The sequence below is a fragment of the Salvelinus fontinalis genome, chromosome 30, assembly GCF_029448725.1.
Source record: "Salvelinus fontinalis isolate EN_2023a chromosome 30, ASM2944872v1, whole genome shotgun sequence".
Classification (NCBI taxonomy): Eukaryota; Metazoa; Chordata; class Actinopteri; order Salmoniformes; family Salmonidae; genus Salvelinus; species Salvelinus fontinalis.
The window spans coordinates 5,446,581-5,469,404 of record NC_074694.1 but is presented as its reverse complement, the minus strand read 5'-3'; the positions used below and the strand labels follow the sequence as shown (position 1 = coordinate 5,469,404).

The following is a 22,824-nucleotide window of genomic DNA, read 5'->3' as shown; positions in this document are numbered from 1 at the left end:
TATTGTGTTATTGACCGTACGCTTGTTTATTCCATGTGTAACTCTGTGTTGTTGTTTCTGTCGCACTGCTTTGCTTTATCTTGGCCAGGTCGCAGTTGTAAAATGAGAACTTGTTCTCAACTGGCCTACCTGGTTAAATAAAGATGAAATAAAATGAAATAAATGTAAATGTGGCTCTATAATACAGATTGGTACAACATGTGGGAGGCGCAGGGCGATGCAGTACGGAGCTCGATTTGACCTCTGCATGCCTCCGGAGGCATCACACCTTCCATACGAAACCTCTTACCTCATTTTTGGTTCAAACATAAATTGGCTTCTACTGGAAAGAAATTGGATTGGGTGAGAGCCTTTGGGAAACTAGCTCCTCGCTCCAGTCAAATTGGGGCCCGCTCCGCTCCTCGCTTCAGCTTCGCTCTGCTCACATACTGAGAGATCAGAATCAGATAACAGTTGGTTGGTTGTGAATGGTAGAATACAGTTGTTGTGTATAGTTGTTTGATATATTACCAAACTATAATATACCAAACAACCAACAATGATATGTAAATGTTTGTGTGTATGTTTGTTAACTCTGTCTTATCTCCGTCCCTTTCCAGGTCCTCCCTGACTAAGGAGAGGAGTGAGCCTCCCCTTGTCACCTCCTCTTCCCCACTCCCTCCTCCTGCCTCCTCCCCATCCCCTCCTCCTGCCTCTTTCCCACCTCCTCCCACGTCTCCGAGAGAAATCTTCCAGTTCTGTCCTGCCCTCCCTACCTACCTTCAGGAAGACTTCTCTCCTCCTCCTCCCACTCCTCCAGAGAGGCTAGGCCCTGAGCCTGCTGTGCCCCAGACACCCCCACCTGCATCCCCCCAGGCCCCACTAGCAGCTCCAGCCGACCCCCAAGAACCACCCCTAACACCATCCCCAGAACCAGCCTTACCCGCCCAGACCCCACCAGCCCCGGCCAACCCACCTCCACCTGCATCCCTCCAGGCCCCACTAGCAGCCCTACCACCAGCCCCAGAACCAGCCTTACCCGCCCAGGCCCCACCAGCCCTGGCCTACCCAGCACCAGCCCCGGCCTACCCAGCACCAGCCCCGGCCTACCCAGCATCAGCCTCGGCCAACCCAGCACCAGCCCCGGCCTACCCAGCACCAGCCCCGGCCTACCCAGCACCAGCCCCGGCCTACCCAGCACCAGCCCCGGCCTACCCAGCACCAGCCCAGGCCTACCCAGCACCAGCCCCGGCCTACCCAGCACCAGCCCCGGCCTACCCAGCACCAGCCCCGGTCTACCCAGCACCAGCCCCGGCCTACCCAGCACCAGCCCCGGCCTACCCAGCACCAGCCCCGGCCTACCCAGCACCAGCCCCGGTCTACCCAGCACCAGCCCCGGCCTACCCAGCACCAGCCCCGGCCTACCCAGCACCAGCCCCGGTCTACCCAGCACCAGCCCCGGCCTACCCAGCACCAGCCCCGGTCTACCCAGCACCAGCCCCGGCCTACCCAGCACCAGCCCCGGCCTACCCAGCACCAGCCCCGGTCTACCCAGCACCAGCCCCGGTCTACCCAGCACCAGCCCCGGCCTACCCAGCACCAGCCCCGGCCTACCCAGCACCAGCCCCGGCCTACCCAGCACCAGCCTCGGCCTACCCAGCACCAGCCCCGGCCTACCCAGCACCAGCCCCGGCCTACCCAGCACCAGCCCCGGCCTACCCAGCACCAGCCCCGGCCTACCCACCTCTACCTCCACTCCTTGAGAGTCAGGAGGACGCCACCACTTCCACAGCTGTATTCTCTGACCTCCCGGCAGAAGCCCCGGCCTCCGTACCTCGACCTCCAGTCCCCGGGAAGGACTCCACCTCCACCCCTGTACCCTGTGATTCCACACCCAGGTATGGACACCTATAGTCTCTATAGTGTACCAGTGTAGATACTGTATATACGTATATACATACATACAGACATACATACACTGAGTGGACAAAACATTATGAATACCTGCTCTTTCCATGACAGACTGACCAGGTGAATCCAGGTGAAAGCTATGATCCCTTATTGATGTCACCTGTTAAATCCACTACAATCAGTGTAGATGAAGGGGAGGAGACGGGTTAAAGAAGGATTTATAAGCCTTGAGACAATTGAGACATGGATTGTGTATGTGTCGTTCAGAGTGTGAATGGGAAGGACAACATATTTAAGTGCCTTTGAACGGGGTATTTTAGTAGGTACCAGACGCACCGGCTTGTGTCAAGAACTGCAACGCTGCTGGGTATTTACTACACAACAGTTTCCCGAGTATTTCTAGAATGATCCGCCACCTAAAGAATATCCAGCCAACTTGACACAACTTTGGCAAGCGTTGGAGTCAACATGGGCCAGCATCCTTATGGAACGCTTTCGACACCTTGTAGAGTCCATGCCCCATATTAGGAAGGTGTTCCTAATGTTTGGTACACTCAGTCCAGTAGAGAGACGTATAACTCATGACGTTTGCATTGGATGTCATTGTTTTGGTCCCAGTCTGTCAACATTCTAAGTGAGTCAGTAGAGCTGTGGTACTCAGTCTATTTGGACTAAGAAGAATCGTTGTGACGAAGCAGTAGTACTGGGCAGAGTACTGGGCACAATATCAAATCACATAGTATTTGTCACATGTGCGGGATAACAACAGGTGTAGATCTTACCATGAAATACTGACATACAAGCCCTTATAGCGGGCCGTGTCTTCACCTGCAGATGACAATGAAACAATATGAATAGACTTGTTGACTGTGTTTGTTAGGAGGACCAATAGGCTTGTTAACTGTGTTTGTTAGGAGGAGCAATAGGCTGTTAGGTGGACCAATAGGCTGTTAGGAGGACCAATAGGCTGTTAGGAGGACCAATAGGCTTGTTGGATGTGATTATTAGGAGGACCAATAGGCTTGTTGTCTGTGATTGTTAGGAGGACCAATAGGCTTGTTGGCTGTGATTGTTAGGAGGACCAATCGGCTTGTTGACTGTGATTGTTAGGAGGACCAATAGGCTTGTTGACTGTGATTGTTAGGAGGACCAATAGGCTTGTTGGCTGTGATAGTTAGGAGGACCAATAGGCTTGTTGGCTGTGATTGTTAGGAGGACCAATAGGCTTGTTGGCTGTGATTGTTAGGAGGACCAATAGGCTTGATGACTGTGATTATTAGGAGGACCAGCTTGTGTTGACTTGCGTCCTTTAACCGACTTGACGGCAACAGGAGTTACTTCTTGCCAGGAGTGGGTTGTGATTCCACTTTCCCAAACTGTCCAGGTCTGATTGGGTGATTCTCTGGCTTCTGTTTGTTTGGCTCGAGGCCCCATAGGACTGGTGCACCCCGAGGCCAATGGGTGGTGGGAAACGTGGAGTGCTTCTCTGAAGCTTCTCTGTAGCAGTCAGCTAACTCAGCATCCTGCCTGATGCCTGTTGTTTCTGTTGTGGAATGACTCGTACAGTATAAACCTGCTCAGTATTATGTATCTGTAGATGTGTATCTGTAGTTATGTATCTGTAGCTGTCTACCTACTCAGTATTATGTATCTGTAGCTGTCTACCTACTCAGTATTATGTATCTGTAGCTGTCTACCTGCTCAGTATTATGTATCTGTAGTTATGTATCTGTAGTTATGTATATGTAGCTGTCTACCTACGTAGTATTATGTGTCTGTAGCTGTCTACCTACTCAGTATTATGTATCTGTAGCTGTCTACCTGCTCAGTATTATGTATCTGTAGATGTCTACCTACTCAGTATTATGTATCTGTAGCTGTCTACCTACTCAGTATTATGTATCTGTAGTTATGTATCTGTAGTATGTATCTGTAGCTGTCTACCTACTCAGTATTATGTATCTGTAGCTGTCTACCTACTCAGTATTATGTATCTGTAGCTGTCTACCTGCTCAGTATTATGTATCTGTAGATGTCTACCTACTCAGTATTATGTATCTGTAGCTGTCTACCTACTCAGTATTATGTATCTGTAGTTATGTATCTGTAGTATGTATCTGTAGCTGTCTACCTACTCAGTATTATGTATCTGTAGCTGTCTACCTACTCAGTATTATGTATCTGTATCTGTCTACCTGCTCAGTATTATGTATCTGTAGCTGTCTACCTACTCAGTATTATGTATCTGTAGCTGTCTACCTGCTCAGTATTATGTATCTGTAGCTGTCTACCTACTCAGTATTATGTATCTGTAGCTGTCTACCTACTCAGTATTATGTATCTGTAGCTGTCTACCTACTCAGTATTATGTATCTGTAGCTGTCTACCTACTCAGTATTATGTATCTGTAGTTATGTATCTGTAGTTATCTATCTGTAGCTGTCTACCTGCTCAGTATTATGTATCTGTAGCTGTCTACCTGCTCAGTATTATGTATCTGTAGCTGTCTACCTACTCAGTATTATGTATCTGTAGTTATGTATCTGTAGTTATGTATCTGTAGCTGTCTACCTAATCAGTATTATGTATCTGTAGCTGTCTACCTGCTCAGTATTATGTATCTGTAGCTGTCTACCTGCTCAGTATTATGTATCTGTAGTTATGTATCTGTAGTTATGTATCTGTAGCTGTCTACCTACTCAGTATTATGTATCTGTAGCTGTCTACCTGATCAGTATTATGTATCTGTAGTTATGTATCTGTAGTTATGTATCTGTAGCTGTCTACCTGCTCAGTATTATGTATCTGTAGCTGTCTACCTGCTCAGTATTATGTATCTGTAGTTATGTATCTGTAGTTATGTATCTGTAGCTGTCTACCTACTCAGTATTATGTATCTGTAGCTGTCAACCTACTCAGTATTATGTATCTGTAGCTGTCTACCTGCTCAGTATTATGTATCTGTATCTGTCTACCTACTCAGTATTATGTATCTGTAGCTGTCTACCTACTCAGTATTATGTATCTGTAGCTGTCTACCTGCTCAGTATTATGTATCTGTAGCTGTCTACCTACTCAGTATTATGTATCTGTAGCTGTCTACCTGCTCAGTATTATGTATCTGTAGTTATGTATCTGTAGTTATGTATCTGTAGTTATGTATCTGTAGCTGTCTACCTACTCAGTATTATGTATCTGTAGTTATGTATCTGTAGCTGTCTACCTGCTCAGTATTATGTATCTGTAGCTGTCTACCTGCTCAGTATTATGTATCTGTAGTTATGTATCTGTAGCTGTCTACCTACTCAATATTATGTATCTGTAGCTGTCTACCTGCTCAGTATTATGTACTGTATCTGTGTTTCTGTTGTGGAATGACTCGTATAGTATAAACCTGCTCAGTATTATGTATCTGTAGCTGTCTACCTACTCAGTATGATGTATCTGTAGCTGTCTACCTACTCAGTATTATGTTTCTGTAGCTGTCTACCTGCTCAGTATTATGTATCTGTAGCTGTCTACCTACTCAGTATTATGTATCTGTAGCTGTCTACCTACTCAGTATTATGTATCTGTAGCTGTCTACCTGCTCAGTATTATGTATCTGTAGCTGTCTACCTGCTCAGTATTATGTATCTGTAGCTGTCTACCTGCTCAGTATTATGTATCTGTAGTTATGTATCTGTTGCTGTCTACCTACTCAGTATTATGTATCTGTAGCTGTCTACCTACTCAGTATTATGTATCTGTAGCTGTCTACCTACTCAGTATTATGTATCTGTAGCTGTCTACCTACTCAGTATTATGTATCTGTAGTTATGTATCTGTAGTTATGTATCTGTAGCTGTCTACCTACTCAGTATTATGTATCTGTAGCTGTCTACCTGCTCAGTATTATGTATCTGTAGCTGTCTACCTGCTCAGTATTATGTATCTGTAGTTATGTATCTGTAGTTATGTATCTGTAGCTGTCTACCTACTCAGTATTATGTATCTGTAGCTGTCTACCTGCTCAGTATTATGTATCTGTAGTTATGTATCTGTAGTTATGTATCTGTAGCTGTCTACCTGCTCAGTATTATGTATCTGTAGCTGTCTACCTGCTCAGTATTATGTATCTGTAGTTATGTATCTGTAGTTATGTATCTGTAGCTGTCTACCTACTCAGTATTATGTATCTGTAGCTGTCAACCTACTCAGTATTATGTATCTGTAGCTGTCTACCTGCTCAGTATTATGTATCTGTATCTGTCTACCTACTCAGTATTATGTATCTGTAGCTGTCTACCTACTCAGTATTATGTATCTGTAGCTGTCTACCTGCTCAGTATTATGTATCTGTAGCTGTCTACCTACTCAGTATTATGTATCTGTAGCTGTCTACCTGCTCAGTATTATGTATCTGTAGTTATGTATCTGTAGTTATGTATCTGTAGTTATGTATCTGTAGCTGTCTACCTACTCAGTATTATGTATCTGTAGTTATGTATCTGTAGCTGTCTACCTGCTCAGTATTATGTATCTGTAGCTGTCTACCTGCTCAGTATTATGTATCTGTAGTTATGTATCTGTAGCTGTCTACCTACTCAATATTATGTATCTGTAGCTGTCTACCTGCTCAGTATTATGTACTGTATCTGTGTTTCTGTTGTGGAATGACTCGTATAGTATAAACCTGCTCAGTATTATGTATCTGTAGCTGTCTACCTACTCAGTATGATGTATCTGTAGCTGTCTACCTACTCAGTATTATGTTTCTGTAGCTGTCTACCTGCTCAGTATTATGTATCTGTAGCTGTCTACCTACTCAGTATTATGTATCTGTAGCTGTCTACCTACTCAGTATTATGTATCTGTAGCTGTCTACCTGCTCAGTATTATGTATCTGTAGCTGTCTACCTGCTCAGTATTATGTATCTGTAGCTGTCTACCTGCTCAGTATTATGTATCTGTAGTTATGTATCTGTTGCTGTCTACCTACTCAGTATTATGTATCTGTAGCTGTCTACCTACTCAGTATTATGTATCTGTAGCTGTCTACCTACTCAGTATTATGTATCTGTAGCTGTCTACCTACTCAGTATTATGTATCTGTAGCTGTCTACCTACTCAGTATTATGTATCTGTAGCTGTCTACCTACTCAGTATTATGTATCTGTAGCTGTCTACCTACTCAGTATTATGTATCTGTTGCTGTCTACCTACTCAGTATTATGTATCTGTAGCTGTCTACCTACTCAGTATTATGTATCTGTAGCTGTCTACCTGCTTAGTATTATGTATCTGTAGCTGTCTACCTACTCAGTATTATGTATCTGTAGCTGTCTACCTACTCAGTATTATGTATCTGTAGCTGTCTACCTACTCAGTATTATGTATCTGTAGCTGTCTACCTACTCAGTATTATGTATCTGTAGCTGTGTACCTACTCAGTATTATGTATCTGTAGCTGTCTACCTACTCAGTATTATGTATCTGTAGCTGTGTACCTACTCAGTATTATGTATCTGTAGCTGTCTACCTACTCAGTATTATGTGTCTGTAGCTGTCTACCTACTCAGTATTATGTATCTGTAGTTATGTATCTGTAGTTATGTATCTGTAGCTGTCTACCTACTCAGTATTATGTATCTGTAGTTATGTATCTGTAGCTGTCTACCTGCTCAGTATTATGTATCTGTAGCTGTCTACCTGCTCAGTATTATGTATCTGTAGTTATGTATCTGTAGATGTCTACCTACTCAATATTATGTATCTGTAGCTGTCTACCTGCTCAGTATTATGTACTGTATCTGTGTTTCTGTTGTGGAATGACTCGTATAGTATAAACCTGCTCAGTATTATGTATCTGTAGCTGTCTACCTACTCAGTATGATGTATCTGTAGCTGTCTACCTACTCAGTATTATGTTTCTGTAGCTGTCTACCTGCTCAGTATTATGTATCTGTAGCTGTCTACCTACTCAGTATTATGTATCTGTAGCTGTCTACCTACTCAGTATTATGTATCTGTAGCTGTCTACCTGCTCAGTATTATGTATCTGTAGCTGTCTACCTACTCAGTATTATGTATCTGTAGCTGTCTACCTACTCAGTATTATGTATCTGTAGCTGTCTACCTGCTCAGTATTATGTATCTGTAGCTGTCTACCTGCTCAGTATTATGTATCTGTAGTTATGTATCTGTAGCTGTCTACCTACTCAGTATTATGTATCTGTAGCTGTCTACCTGCTCAGTATTATGTATCTGTAGCTGTCTACCTGCTCAGTATTATGTATCTGTAGTTATGTATCTGTTGCTGTCTACCTACTCAGTATTATGTATCTGTAGTTATGTATCTGTTGCTGTCTACCTACTCAGTATTATGTATCTGTAGCTGTCTACCTACTCAGTATTATGTATCTGTAGCTGTCTACCTACTCAGTATTATGTATCTGTAGCTGTCTACCTACTCAGTATTATGTATCTGTTGCTGTCTACCTACTCAGTATTATGTATCTGTAGCTGTCTACCTACTCAGTATTATGTATCTGTAGCTGTCTACCTGCTTAGTATTATGTATCTGTAGCTGTCTACCTACTCAGTATTATGTATCTGTAGCTGTCTACCTACTCAGTATTATGTATCTGTAGCTGTCTACCTACTCAGTATTATGTATCTGTAGCTGTCTACCTACTCAGTATTATGTATCTGTAGCTGTCTACCTACTCAGTATTATGTATCTGTAGCTGTCTACCTACTCAGTATTATGTATCTGTAGCTGTGTACCTACTCAGTATTATGTATCTGTAGCTGTCTACCTACTCAGTATTATGTATCTGTAGCTGTGTACCTACTCAGTATTATGTATCTGTAGCTGTCTACCTACTCAGTATTATGTGTCTGTAGCTGTCTACCTACTCAGTATTATGTATCTGTAGCTGTCTACCTGCTAAGTATTATGTATCTGTAGCTGTCTACCTACTCAGTATTATGTATATGTAGCTGTCTACCTGATTAGTATTATGTATCTGTAGTTATGTATCTGTAGTTATGTATCTGTAGCTGTCTACCTACTCAGTATCATGTATCTGTAGCTGTCTACCTACTCAGTATTATGTATCTGTAGCTGTCTACCTACTCAGTATTATGTGTCTGTAGCTGTCTACCTACTCAGTATTATGTATCTGTAGCTGTCTACCTGCTAAGTATTATGTATCTGTAGCTGTCTACCTACTCAGTATTATGTATATGTAGCTGTCTACCTGATTAGTATTATGTATCTGTAGTTATGTATCTGTAGTTATGTATCTGTAGCTGTCTACCTACTCAGTATTATGTATCTGTAGCTGTCTACCTACTCGGTATTATGTATCTGTAGCTGTCTACCTACTCAGTATTATGTATCTGTAGCTGTCTACCTACTCAGTATTATGTATCTGTATCTGTCTACCTGCTCAGTATTATGTATCTGTAGCTGTCTACCTACTCAGTATTATGTATCTGTAGCTGTCTACCTACTCAGTATTATGTATCTGTAGCTGTCTACCTGCTTAGTATTATGTATCTGTAGCTGTCTACCTACTCAGTATTATGTATCTGTAGCTGTCTACCTACTCAGTATTATGTATCTGTAGCTGTCTACCTACTCAGTATTATGTATCTGTAGCTGTCTACCTACTCAGTATTATGTATCTGTAGCTGTCTACCTACTCAGTATTATGTATCTGTAGCTGTCTACCTGCTTAGTATTATGTATCTGTAGCTGTCTACCTACTCAGTATTATGTATCTGTAGCTGTCTACCTACTCAGCATTATGTATCTGTAGCTGTCTACCTACTCAGTATTATGTATCTGTAGCTGTCTACCTACTCAGTATTATGTATCTGTAGCTGTCTACCTACTCAGTATTATGTATCTGTAGCTGTCTACCTACTCAGTATTATGTATCTGTAGCTGTGTACTTACTCAGTATTATGTATCTGTAGCTGTCTACCTACTCAGTATTATGTATCTGTAGCTGTGTACCTACTCAGTATTATGTATCTGTAGCTGTCTACCTACTCAGTATTATGTGTCTGTAGCTGTCTACCTACTCAGTATTATGTATCTGTAGCTGTCTACCTGCTAAGTATTATGTATCTGTAGCTGTCTACCTACTCAGTATTATGTATATGTAGCTGTCTACCTGATTAGTATTATGTATTTGTAGTTATGTATCTGTAGTTATGTATCTGTAGCTGTCTACCTACTCAGTATTATGTATCTGTAGCTGTCTACCTGCTCAGTATTATGTATCTGTAGATGTCTACCTACTCAGTATTATGTATCTGTAGCTGTCTACCTACTCAGTATTATGTATATGTAGCTGTCTACCTGATTAGTATTATGTATCTGTAGTTATGTATCTGTAGTTATGTATCTGTAGCTGTCTACCTACTCAGTATTATGTATCTGTAGCTGTCTACCTGCTCAGTATTATGTATCTGTAGATGTCTACCTACTCAGTATTATGTATCTGTAGTTATGTATCTGTAGTTATGTATCTGTAGCTGTCTACCTACTCAGTATTATGTATCTGTAGCTGTCTACCTACTCAGTATTATGTATCTGTAGCTGTCTACCTACTCAGTATTATGTATCTGTAGCTGTTAACCTACTCAGTATTATGTATCTGTAGTTATGTATCTGTAGCTGTCTACCTACTTAGTATTATGTGTCTGTAGCTGTCTACCTACTCAGTATTATGTATCTGTAGTTATGTATCTGTAGTTATGTATCTGTAGCTGTCTACCTACTCAGTATTATGTATCTGTAGCTGTCTACCTGCTCAGTATTATGTATCTGTAGCTGTCTATCTGCTCAGTATTACGTATCTGTAGCTGTCTACCTACTCAGTATATTGTATCTGTAGCTGTCTACCTACTCAGTATTATGTATCTGTAGCTGTTTACCTGCTCAGTATTATGTATCTGTAGCTGTCTACCTACTCAGTATTATGTATCTGTAGCTGTCTACCTACTCAGTATTATGTATCTGTAGCTGTCTACCTACTCAGTATTATGTATCTGTAGCTGTCTACCTACTCAGTATTATGTATCTGTAGCTGTCTACCTGCTCAGTATTATGTATCTGTAGCTGTCTACCTACTCAGTATTATGTATCTGTAGCTGTCTACCTACTCAGGCTTGTTTTGCTGCATCTCTGTGGTTTACAAATCGAATTTCATTGTTTATCGAAGAAGATGGAAGATATGCTAACTGCATCTGTGAAGGCTCACTGGAGAGTATGTCAAAAATAGAGCACCAGATACCAGCTTCTACAACAACATGTAGCAAATACCAGCTTCTACAACAACATGTAGCAAATACCAGCTTCTACAACAACATGTAGCAAATACCAGCTTCTACAACAACATGTAGCAAATACCAGCTTCTACAACAACATGTAGCAAATACCAGCTTCTACAACAACATGTAGCAAATACCAGCTTCTACAACAACATGTAGCAAATACCAGCTTCTACAACAACATGTAGCAAATTCCAGCTTCTACAACAAAATGTACCAAGTACCAGCTTCTACAACAACAAGTACCAGATACCAGCTTCTCCAACAACATGGACCAGTCCCATTCCAGATACCAGCTTCTCCAACAAGTACCAGTCCCATTCCAGATACCAGCTTCTCCAACAACATGTACCAGTCCCATTCCAGATGCCAGCTTCTCCAACAACATGGACCAGTCCCATTCCAGATACCAGCTTCTCCAACAACATGTACCAGTCCCATTCCAAATACCAGCTTCTCCAACAACATGTACCAGTCCCATTCCAAATACCAGCTTCTCCAACAACATGTACCAGATACCAGCTTCTCCAACAACATGTACCAGATACCAGCTTCTCCAACAACATGTACCAGTCCCATTCCAGATACCAGCTTCTCCAACAACATGGACCAGTCCCATTCCAGATACCAGCTTCTCCAACAACATGGACCAGTCCCATTCCAGATACCAGCTTCTCCAACAACATGGACCAGTCCCATTCCAGATACCAGCTTCTCCAACAACATGTACCAGTCCCATTCCAGATACCAGCTTCTCCAACAACATGGACCAGTCCCATTCCAGATACCAGCTTCTCCAACAACATGGACCAGTCCCATTAGAGATACCAGCTTCTCCAACAACATGGACCAGTCCCATTCCAAATACCAGCTTCTCCAACATGTACCAGTCCCATTCCAGATACCAGCTTCTCCAACAACATGGACCAGATACCAGCTTCTCCAACAAGTACCAGTCCCATTCCAGATACCAGCTTCTCCAACAACATGTACCAGTCCCATTCCAGATACCAGCTTCTCCAACAACATGTACCAGTCCCATTCCAAATACCAGCTTCTCCAACAACATGTACCAGTCCCATTCCAAATACCAGCTTCTCCAACAACATGTACCAGTCCCATTCCAACCACTTGAATAGAACAATGCCGGCTTGAGTTCCACGGAGTCCAGAGTACTGCTTGGATGATAGTTGTACTCACGGTACACTGACTCATTGTCCCATCTTAGGACACGAGGACATGTCATTCAAGAGCTTTGTTCTCTTGTGATTCAATCTAAGAAACACTTTACTACAACAGAAAGCTCTGGCCTAGTGCACTTCCCGCTTATTGATGTCTGGAAAACATTGAGAGAATGGTTGACATTGAACACTCTGGTCGAGTCCTATTTGGAATATGAATAAGTTGTTGTCATTAAGTTGATTTGTGTGTGTGTGTGTGTGTGTGTGTGTGTGTGTGTGTGTGTGTGTGTGTGTGTGTGTGTGTGTGTGTGTGTGTGTGTGTGTGTGTGTGTGTGTGTGTGTGTGTGCGTGTGTGTGTGTGTTTGCGCGTTGGTGCGTGTGTGTGTGTGTGTTTGTTGATTTGATCGGCAGACAGAATGACTCAGCCTGTAGTAACGTTATTCCGTCATCAACCAGCAGAGGGCGTCTATGAACCAAATGATGCCGTATCAACACAGTATTCCTCTCTATGAACCAAATGATGCCGTATCAACACAGTATTCCTCTCTATGAACCAAATGATGCCGTATCCACACAGTATTCCTCTCTATGAACCAAATGATGCCGTATCCACACAGTATTCCTCTCTATGAACCAAATGATGCCACATCAACACAGTATTCCTCTCTATGAACCAAATGATGCCGTATCAACACAGTATTCCTCTCTGCAGTCAGGTGATGCAGACAGAGAGCTTCGTTGGCTCCGACACGTGCCAACAACTTTAGCGCAATTAAATTCTATCCAAGGGGCTTTATTGACATGGGAAACATATGTTAACATTGCCAAAGCAAGTGAAGTAGATAATAAACAAAAGTGAAATAAACAATAAAAATGAACAGTAAACATTACACTCACAGAAGTTCCAAAAGAATAGAGACATTTCAAATGTCATATTATGTCTATATACAGTGTTGTAATGATGTACAAACGGTTAAAGTACAAAAGGGAAAATAAATAAGCATAAATATGGGTTGTGTTTACAATGGTGTTTGTTCTTCACTGGTTGCCCTTTTCTTGTGGCAACAGGTCACAAATCTTGCTGGCGTGATGTCACACTGTGGTATTTCACCCAGTAGATATGGGAGTTTATCAAAATCTGGTTTGTTTTTGAATTCTTTGTGGGTCTGTGTAATCTGAGGGAAATATGTCTCTCTAATATGGTCATACATTGGGCAGGAGGTTAGGAAGTGCAGCTCAGTTTCCACCTCATTTTGTGGGCAGTGAGCACATAGCCTGTCTTCTCTTGAGAGCCAGGTCTGCCTACGGCGGCCTTTCTCAATAGCAAGGCTATGCTCACTGAGTCTGTACATAGTCAAAGCTTTCCTTAAGTTTGGGTCAGTCACAGTGGTCAGGTATTCTCCCACTGTGTACTCTCTGTTTAGGGCCAAATAGCATTCTAGTTTGCTCAGTTTTTTTGTTAATTCTTTCCAATGTATCAAGTTAATTATATTTTTGTTTTCTCATGATTTGGTTGGGTCTAATTGTGCTGCTGTCCTGGGGCTCTGTGGGGTCTGTTTGTGAACAGAGCCCCAGGACCAGCTTGCTTAGGGGACTCTTTTCCAGGTTCATCTCTCTGTAGGTGATGGCTTTGTTATGGAAGGTTTGGGAATCGCTTCCTTTTAGGTGGTTGTAGAATTTAACGGCTCTTTTCTGGATTTTGATCATTAGCGGGTATCGGCCTAATTCTGCTCTGCATGCGTTATTTTGTCTAGTGGAAAGCTTCCCCAGAAGAGTGGAGGCTGTTATAGCAGCAAAGGGTGGGACCAACTCCATATTAATGCCCATGATTTTGGAATGAGACGTTTGACGAGCAGGTGTCCACATACTTTTGGTCATGTAGTGTATATACAGTACGTTACAGCCTTATTCTAAAATGTATTAAATGAAAAATGTTCCTAACCAATCTACACACAAAACCCATAATGACAAAACATAAAACCGGTTTTTAGAAATTGGTGCAAATGTATAATAAAAAAAAAAAAATAGAAATACCTTATTTACATAAGTATTTAGACCCTTTGCTATGAGACTCGAAATTGAGCTCAGGTGCATCCTGTTTCCATTGATCATCCTTGAGATGTTTCTACAACTTGATTGGAGTCCACCTGTGGTAAATTCAATTGAATGGACATGATTTTGAAAGACACACACCTGTCTACATAAGGTCCCACAGTTGACAGTGCATGTCAGAGCAAAAACCAAGCCATGAGGTCGAAGGAAATTGTCCATAGAGCTCTGAGACAGGATTGTGTCGAGGAACAGATCTGGGGAAGGGTACCAAAAAATGTCTACAGCATTGAAGGTCCCCAAGAACACAGTGGCCTCCATCAAACTCAAATGGAAGAAGTTTGGAACCACCGAGACTCTTCCTAGAGCTGGCATCCCAGCCAAACTGAGCAAACGGGGGAGAAGGGTCACTCTGAAGGGTCACTCTCCGTTGGCCACTCTGACAGAGCTCCAGAGTTCCTCTGTGGAGATGAGAGAACCTTCCAGAAGGACAACCATCTCTGCAGCACTCCACGATTCAGGCCTATATGGTTGAGTGGCCAGAAGGAAGCCACTCCTCAGTAAAAGGCACATGACAGCCCACCTGGAGTTTGCCAAAAGGCACCTAAAGACTCACAGACCATGAGAAACAAGATTATCTTGTCTGATGAAACCAAGATTGAACTATTTGCCCTGAATGCCAAGCGTCACGTCTGGAGGAAACCTGGCACCATCCCTATGGTGCAGCATGGTGGTGGCAGCATCATGCTGTGGGGGAAGTCTCTGAATGACCTTGAGTGGCCCAGCGAGAGCCTGGATTTGAACCCGATTGAACATCTCTGGAGAGACCTGAAAATAGCTGTGCAGCGACGCTCCCCATCCAACCTGACAGAGCTTGAGAGGATCTGCAGAGAAGAATGGGAGAAACTCCCCAAATACAGGTGTGCCAAGCTTGTAGCGTCATACCCAAGAAGACTCAAGTCTTTAATCACTGTCAAAGGTGCTTCAACAAAGTACTGAGTAAAGGGTCTGAATACTTATGGAAATGTCATATTTCAGTTTTATTTACAGTAGTTATATAGGATGGTGTGTATAGACAGTATAGACAGTAGTTATATATGATGGTGTGTATAGACAGTAGTTATATATGATGGTGTGTATAGACAGTATAGACAGTAGTTATGTAGGATGGTGTGTATAGACAGTAGTTATATAGGATGGTGTGTATAGACAGTAGTTATATAGGATGGTGTGTATAGACAGTAGTTATATAGGATGGTGTGTATAGACAGTAGTTATATAGGATGGTGTGTATAGACAGTAGTTATATAGGATGGTGTGTATAGACAGTAGTTATATAGGATGGTGTGTATAGACAGTAGTTATATAGGATGGTGTGTATAGACAGTATAGACAGTAGTTATATAGGATGGTGTGTATAGACAGTAGTTATATAGGATGGTGTGTATAGACAGTAGTTATAATAGGATGGTGTGTATAGACAGTATAGACAGTAGTTATATAGGATGGTGTGTATAGACAGTAGTTATATAGGATGGTATGTATAGACAGTAGTTATATAGGATGGTGTGTATAGACAGTAGTTATATAGGATGGTGTGTATAGACAGTAGTTATATAGGATGGTGTGTATAGACAGTAGTTATATAGGATGGTGTGTATAGACAGTATAGACAGTAGTTATATAGGATGGTGTGTATAGACAGTAGTTATATAGGATGGTGTGTATAGACAGTAGTTATATAGGATGGTGTGTATAGACAGTATAGACAGTAGTTATATAGGATGGTGTGTATAGACAGTAGTTATATAGGATGGTGTGTATAGACAGTAGTTATATAGGATGGTGTGTATAGACAGTATAGACAGTAGTTATATAGGATGGTGTGTATAGACAGTAGTTATATAGGATGGTGTGTATAGACAGTAGTTATATAGGATGGTGTGTATAGACAGTATAGACAGTAGTTATATAGGATGGTGTGTATAGACAGTAGTTATATAGGATGGTGTGTATAGACAGTAGTTATATAGGATGGTGTGTATAGACAGTATAGACAGTAGTTATATAGGATGGTGTGTATAGACAGTAGTTATATAGGATGGTGTGTATAGACAGTAGTTATATAGGATGGTGTGTATAGACAGTAGTTATATAGGATGGTGTGTATAGACAGTAGTTATATAGGATGGTGTGTATAGACAGTAGTTATATAGGATGGTGTGTATAGACAGTAGTTATATAGGATGGTGTGTATAGACAGTAGTTATATAGGATGGTGTGTATAGACAGTAGTTATATAGGATGGTGTGTATAGACAGTAGTTATATAGGATGGTGTGTATAGACAGTAGTTATATAGGATGGTGTGTATAGACAGTAGTTATATAGGATGGTGTGTATAGACAGTAGTTATATAGGATGGTGTGTATAGACAGTAGGTATATAGGATGGTGTGTATAGACAGTAGTTATATAGGATGGTGTGTATAGACAGTATAGACCGTAGTTATATAGGATGGTGTGTATAGACAGTAGTTATATAGGATGGTGTGTATAGACAGTAGTTATATAGGATGGTGTGTATAGACAGTATAGACAGTAGTTATATAGGATGGTGTGTATAGACAGTAGTTATATAGGATGGTGTGTATAGACAGTAGTTATATAGGATGGTGTGTACAGACAGTAGTTATATAGGATGGTGTGTATAGACAGTATAGACAGTAGTTATATAGGATGGTGTGTATAGACAGTAGTTATATAGGATGGTGTGTATAGACAGTAGTTATATAGGATGGTGTGTATAGACAGTATAGACAGTAGTTATATAGGATGGTGTCTATAGACAGTATAGACAGTAGTTATATAGGATGGTGTGTATAGACAGTAGTTATATAGGATGGTGTGTATAGACAGTATAGACAGTAGTTATATAGGATGGTGTTAATAGACAGTAGTTATATAGGATGGTGTGTATAGACAGTAGTTATATAGGATGGTGTGTATAGACAGTAGTTATAAAGGATGGTGTGTATAGACAGTATAGACAGTAGTTATATAGGATGGTGTGTATAGACAGTAGTTATATAGGATGGTGTGTATAGACAGTAGTTATAATAGGATGGTGTGTATAGACAGTAGTTATATAGGATGGTGTATATAGACAGTGTAGACAGTAGTTATATAGGATGGTGTGTATAGACAGTAATTATATAGGATGGTGTGTATAGACAGTAGTTATATAGGATGGTGTGTATAGACAGTAGTTATATAGGATGGTGTGTATAGACAGTAGTTATATAGGATGGTGTGTATAGACAGTAGTTATATAGGATGGTGTGTATAGACAGTAGTTATATAGGATGGTGTATATAGACAGTATAGACAGTAGTTATATAGGATGGTGTGTATAGACAGTAGTTATATAGGATGGTGTGTATAGACAGTAGTTATATTGGATGGTGTGTATAGACAGTAGTTATATAGGATGGTGTGTATAGACAGTATAGACAGTAGTTATATAGGATGGTGTGTATAGACAGTAGTTATATAGGATGGTGTGTATAGACAGTAGTTATATAGGATGGTGTGTATAGACAGTAGTTATATAGGATGGTGTGTATAGACAGTAGTTATATAGGATGGTGTGTATAGACAGTAGTTATATAGGATGGTGTGTATAGACAGTAGTTATATAGGATGGTGTGTATAGACAGTAGTTATATAGGATGGTGTGTATAGACAGTATAGACAGTAGTTATATAGGATGGTGTGTATAGACAGTAGTTATATAGGATGGTGTGTATAGACAGTATAGACAGTAGTTATATATGATGGTGTGTATAGACAGTAGTTATATAGGATGGTGTGTATAGACAGTAGTTATATAGGATGGTGTGTATAGACAGTATAGACAGTAGTTATATAGGATGGTGTGTATAGACAGTAGTTATATAGGATGGTGTGTATAGACAGTAGTTATATAGGATGGAGTGTATAGACAGTATAGACAGTAGTTATATAGGATGGTGTGTATAGACAGTAGTTATATAGGATGGTGTGTATAGACAGTAGTTATATAGGATGGTGTGTATAGACAGTAGTTATATAGGATGGTGTGTATAGACAGTAGTTATATAGGATGGTGTGTATAGACAGTAGTTATATAGGATGGTGTGTATAGACAGTAGTTATATAGGATGGTGTGTATAGACAGTATAGACAGTAGTTATATAGGATGGTGTGTATAGACAGTATAGACAGTAGTTATATAGGATGGTGTGTATAGACAGTAGTTATATAGGATGGTGTGTATAGACAGTAGTTATATAGGATGGTGTGTATAGACAGTAGTTATATAGGATGGTGTGTATAGACAGTAGTTATATAGGATGGTGTGTATAGACAGTAGTTATACAGGATGGAGTGTATAGAAAGTAGTTATACAGGATGGTGTGTATAGACAGTAGTTATATAGGATGGTGTGTATAGACAGTATAGACCGTAGTTATATAGGATGGTGTGTATAGACAGTAGTTATATAGGATGGTGTGTATAGACAGTAGTTATATAGGATGGTGTGTATAGACAGTATAGACAGTAGTTATATAGGATGGTGTGTATAGACAGTAGTTATATAGGATGGTGTGTATAGACAGTAGTTATATAGGATGGTGTGTATAGACAGTAGTTATATAGGATGGTGTGTATAGACAGTAGTTATATAGGATGGTGTGTATAGACAGTAGTTATATAGGATGGTGTGTATAGACAGTAGTTATATAGGATGGTGTGTATAGACAGTAGTTATATAGGATGGTGTGTATAGACAGTAGTTATATAGGATGGTGTGTATAGACAGTAGTTATATAGGATGGTGTGTATAGACAGTAGTTATATAGGATGGTGTGTATAGACAGTAGTTTTATAGGATGGTGTGTATAGACCGTAGTTATATAGGATGGTGTGTATAGACAGTAGTTATATAGGATGGTGTGTATAGACAGTAGTTTTATAGGATGGTGTGTATAGACCGTAGTTATATAGGATGGTGTGTATAGACAGTAGTTATATAGGATGGTGTGTATAGACAGTAGTTATATAGGAAGGTGTGTATAGACAGTAGTTTTATAGGATGGTGTGTATAGACCGTAGTTATATAGGATGGTGTGTATAGACAGTAGTTATATAGGATGGTGTGTATAGACAGTATAGACAGTAGTTATATAGAATGGTGTGTATAGACAGTAGTTATATAGGATAGTGTGTATAGACAGTAGTTTTATAGGATGGTGTGTATAGACCGTAGTTATATAGGATGGTGTGTATAGACAGTATAGACAGTAGTTAAATAGGATGGTGTGTATAGACAGTAGTTATATAGGATGGTGTGTATAGACAGTAGTTATATAGGATGGTGTGTATAGACAGTAGTTATATAGGATGGTGTGTATAGACAGTAGTTATATAGGATGGTGTGTATAGACAGTAGTTATATAGGATGGTGTGTATAGACAGTATAGACAGTAGTTATATAGGATGGTGTGTATAGACAGTAGTTATATAGGATGGTGTGTATAGACAGTATAGACAGTAGTTATATAGGATGGTGTGTATAGACAGTAGTTATATAGGATGGTGTGTATAGACAGTAGTTATATAGGATGGTGTGTATAGACAGTATAGACAGTAGTTATATAGGATGGTGTGTATAGACAGTAGTTATATAGGATGGTGTGTATAGACAGTAGTTATATAGGATGGTGTGTATAGACAGTATAGACAGTAGTTATATAGGATGGTGTGTATAGACAGTAGTTTTATAGGATGGTGTGTATAGACCGTAGTTATATAGGATGGTGTGTATAGACAGTAGTTATATAGGATGGTGTGTATAGACAGTAGTTATATAGGATGGTGTGTATAGACAGTATAGACAGTAGTTATATAGGATGGTGTGTATAGACAGTATAGACAGTAGTTATAAAGGATGGTGTGTATAGACAGTATAGACAGTAGTTATATAGGATGGTGTGTATAGACAGTAGTTATATAGGATGGTGTGTATAGACAGTAGTTATATAGGATGGTGTGTATAGACAGTATAGACAGTAGTTATATATGATGGTGTGTATAGACAGTAGTTATATAGGATGGTGTGTATAGACAGTAGTTATATAGGATGGTGTGTATAGACAGTAGTTATATAGGATGGTGTGTATAGACAGTATAGACAGTAGTTATATAGGATGGTGTGTATAGACAGTAGTTATATAGGATGGTGTGTATAGACAGTATAGACAGTAGTTATATATGATGGTGTGTATAGACCGTAGTTATATAGGATGGTGTGTATAGACAGTAGTTATATAGGATGGTGTGTATAGACAGTATAGACAGTAGTTATATATGATGGTGTGTATAGACAGTAGTTATATAGGATGGTGTGTATAGACAGTAGTTATATAGGATGGTGTGTATAAACAGTATAGACAGTAGTTATATAGGATGGTGTGTATAGACAGTATAGACCGTAGTTATATAGGATGGTGTGTATAGACAGTAGTTATATAGGATGGTGTGTATAGACAGTAGTTATATAGGATGGTGTGTATAGACAGTATAGACAGTAGTTATATAGGATGGTGTGTATAGACAGTATAGACAGTAGTTATATAGGATGGTGTGTATAGACAGTAGTTATATAGGATGGTGTGTATAGACAGTAGTTATAATAGGATGGTGTGTATAGACAGTATAGACAGTAGTTATATAGGATGGTGTGTATAGACAGAAGTTATATAGGATGGTGTGTATAGACAGGAGTTATAATAGGATGGTGTGTATAGACAGTATAGACAGAAGTTATATAGGATGGTGTGTATAGACAGTAGTTATAATAGGATTGTGTGTATAGACAGTATAGACAGTAGTTATATAGGATGGTGTGTATAGACAGTAGTTATATAGGATGGTGTGTATAGACAGTATAGACAGTAGTTATAATAGGATGGTGTGTATAGACAGTATAGACAGTAGTTATATAGGATGGTGTGTATAGACAGTAGTTATATAGGATGGTGTGTATAGACAGTAGTTATATAGGATGGTGTGTATAGACAGTATAGACAGTAGTTATATATGATGGTGTGTATAGACAGTAGTTATATAGGATGGTGTGTATAGACAGTAGTTATATAGGATGGTGTGTATAGACAGTATAGACAGTAGTTATATATGATGGTGTGTATAGACAGTAGTTATATAGGATGGTGTGTATAGACAGTAGTTATATAGGATGGTGTGTATAGACAGTATAGACAGTAGTTATATAGGATGGTGTGTATAGACAGTATAGACCGTAGTTATATAGGATGGTGTGTATAGACAGTAGTTATATAGGATGGTGTGTATAGACAGTAGTTATATAGGATGGTGTGTATAGACAGTATAGACAGTAGTTATATAGGATGGTGTGTATAGACAGTAGTTATATAGGATGGTGTGTATAGACAGTAGTTATATAGGATGGTGTGTATAGACAGTAGTTATATAGGATGGTGAGAATAGACAGTAGTTATATAGGATGGTGTGTATAGACAGTAGTTATATAGGATGGTGTGTATAGACAGTAGTTATACAGGATGGAGTGTATAGACAGTAGTTATACAGGATGGTGTGTATAGACAGTATAGACAGTAGTTATATAGGATGGTGTGTATAGACAGTAGTTATACAGGATGGAGTGTATAGACAGTAGTTATACAGGATGTTGTGTATAGACAGTAGTTATACAGGATGGAGTGTATAGACAGTAGTTATACAGGATGGTGTGTATAGACAGTATAGACAGTAGTTATATAGGATGGTGTGTATAGACAGTAGTTATATAGGATGGTGTGTATAGACAGTAGTTATATAGGATGGTGTGTATAGACAGTATAGACAGTAGTTATATAGGATGGTGTGTATAGACAGTATAGACCGTAGTTATATAGGATGTTGTGTATAGACAGTAGTTATATAGGATGGTGTGTATAGACAGTATAGACAGTAGTTATATAGGATGGTGTGTATAGACAGTAGTTATATAGGATGGTGTGTATAGACAGTAGTTATATAGGATGGTGTGTATAGACAGTAGTTATATAGGATGGTGTGTATAGACAGTAGTTATATAGGATGGTGTGTATAGACAGTAGTTATATAGGATGGTGTGTATAGACAGTATAGACAGTAGTTATATAGGATGGTGTGTATAGACAGTAGTTATATAGGATGGTGTGTATAGACAGTAGTTATATAGGATGGTGTGTATAGACAGTAGTTATATAGGATGGTGTGTATAGACAGTAGTTATATAGGATGGTGTGT

At 40.0% G+C, this 22,824-nt stretch overlaps 1 protein-coding gene across 13 annotated transcripts in view; it reads left to right on the top strand.

The window, feature by feature from the left end:
* Positions 1-22,824, top strand: part of LOC129828560 (mucin-4-like) — a 162,846-nt gene that overhangs the window by 26,717 nt on the left and 113,305 nt on the right. For all 13 annotated transcript variants that reach the window (XM_055889593.1, XM_055889588.1, XM_055889592.1 and 10 more), the window contains exon 3: positions 600-1,877. In XM_055889593.1, coding sequence (XP_055745568.1) covers positions 600-1,877 — 1,278 coding nt within the window. The remainder of the gene's footprint in view (positions 1-599; positions 1,878-22,824) is intronic.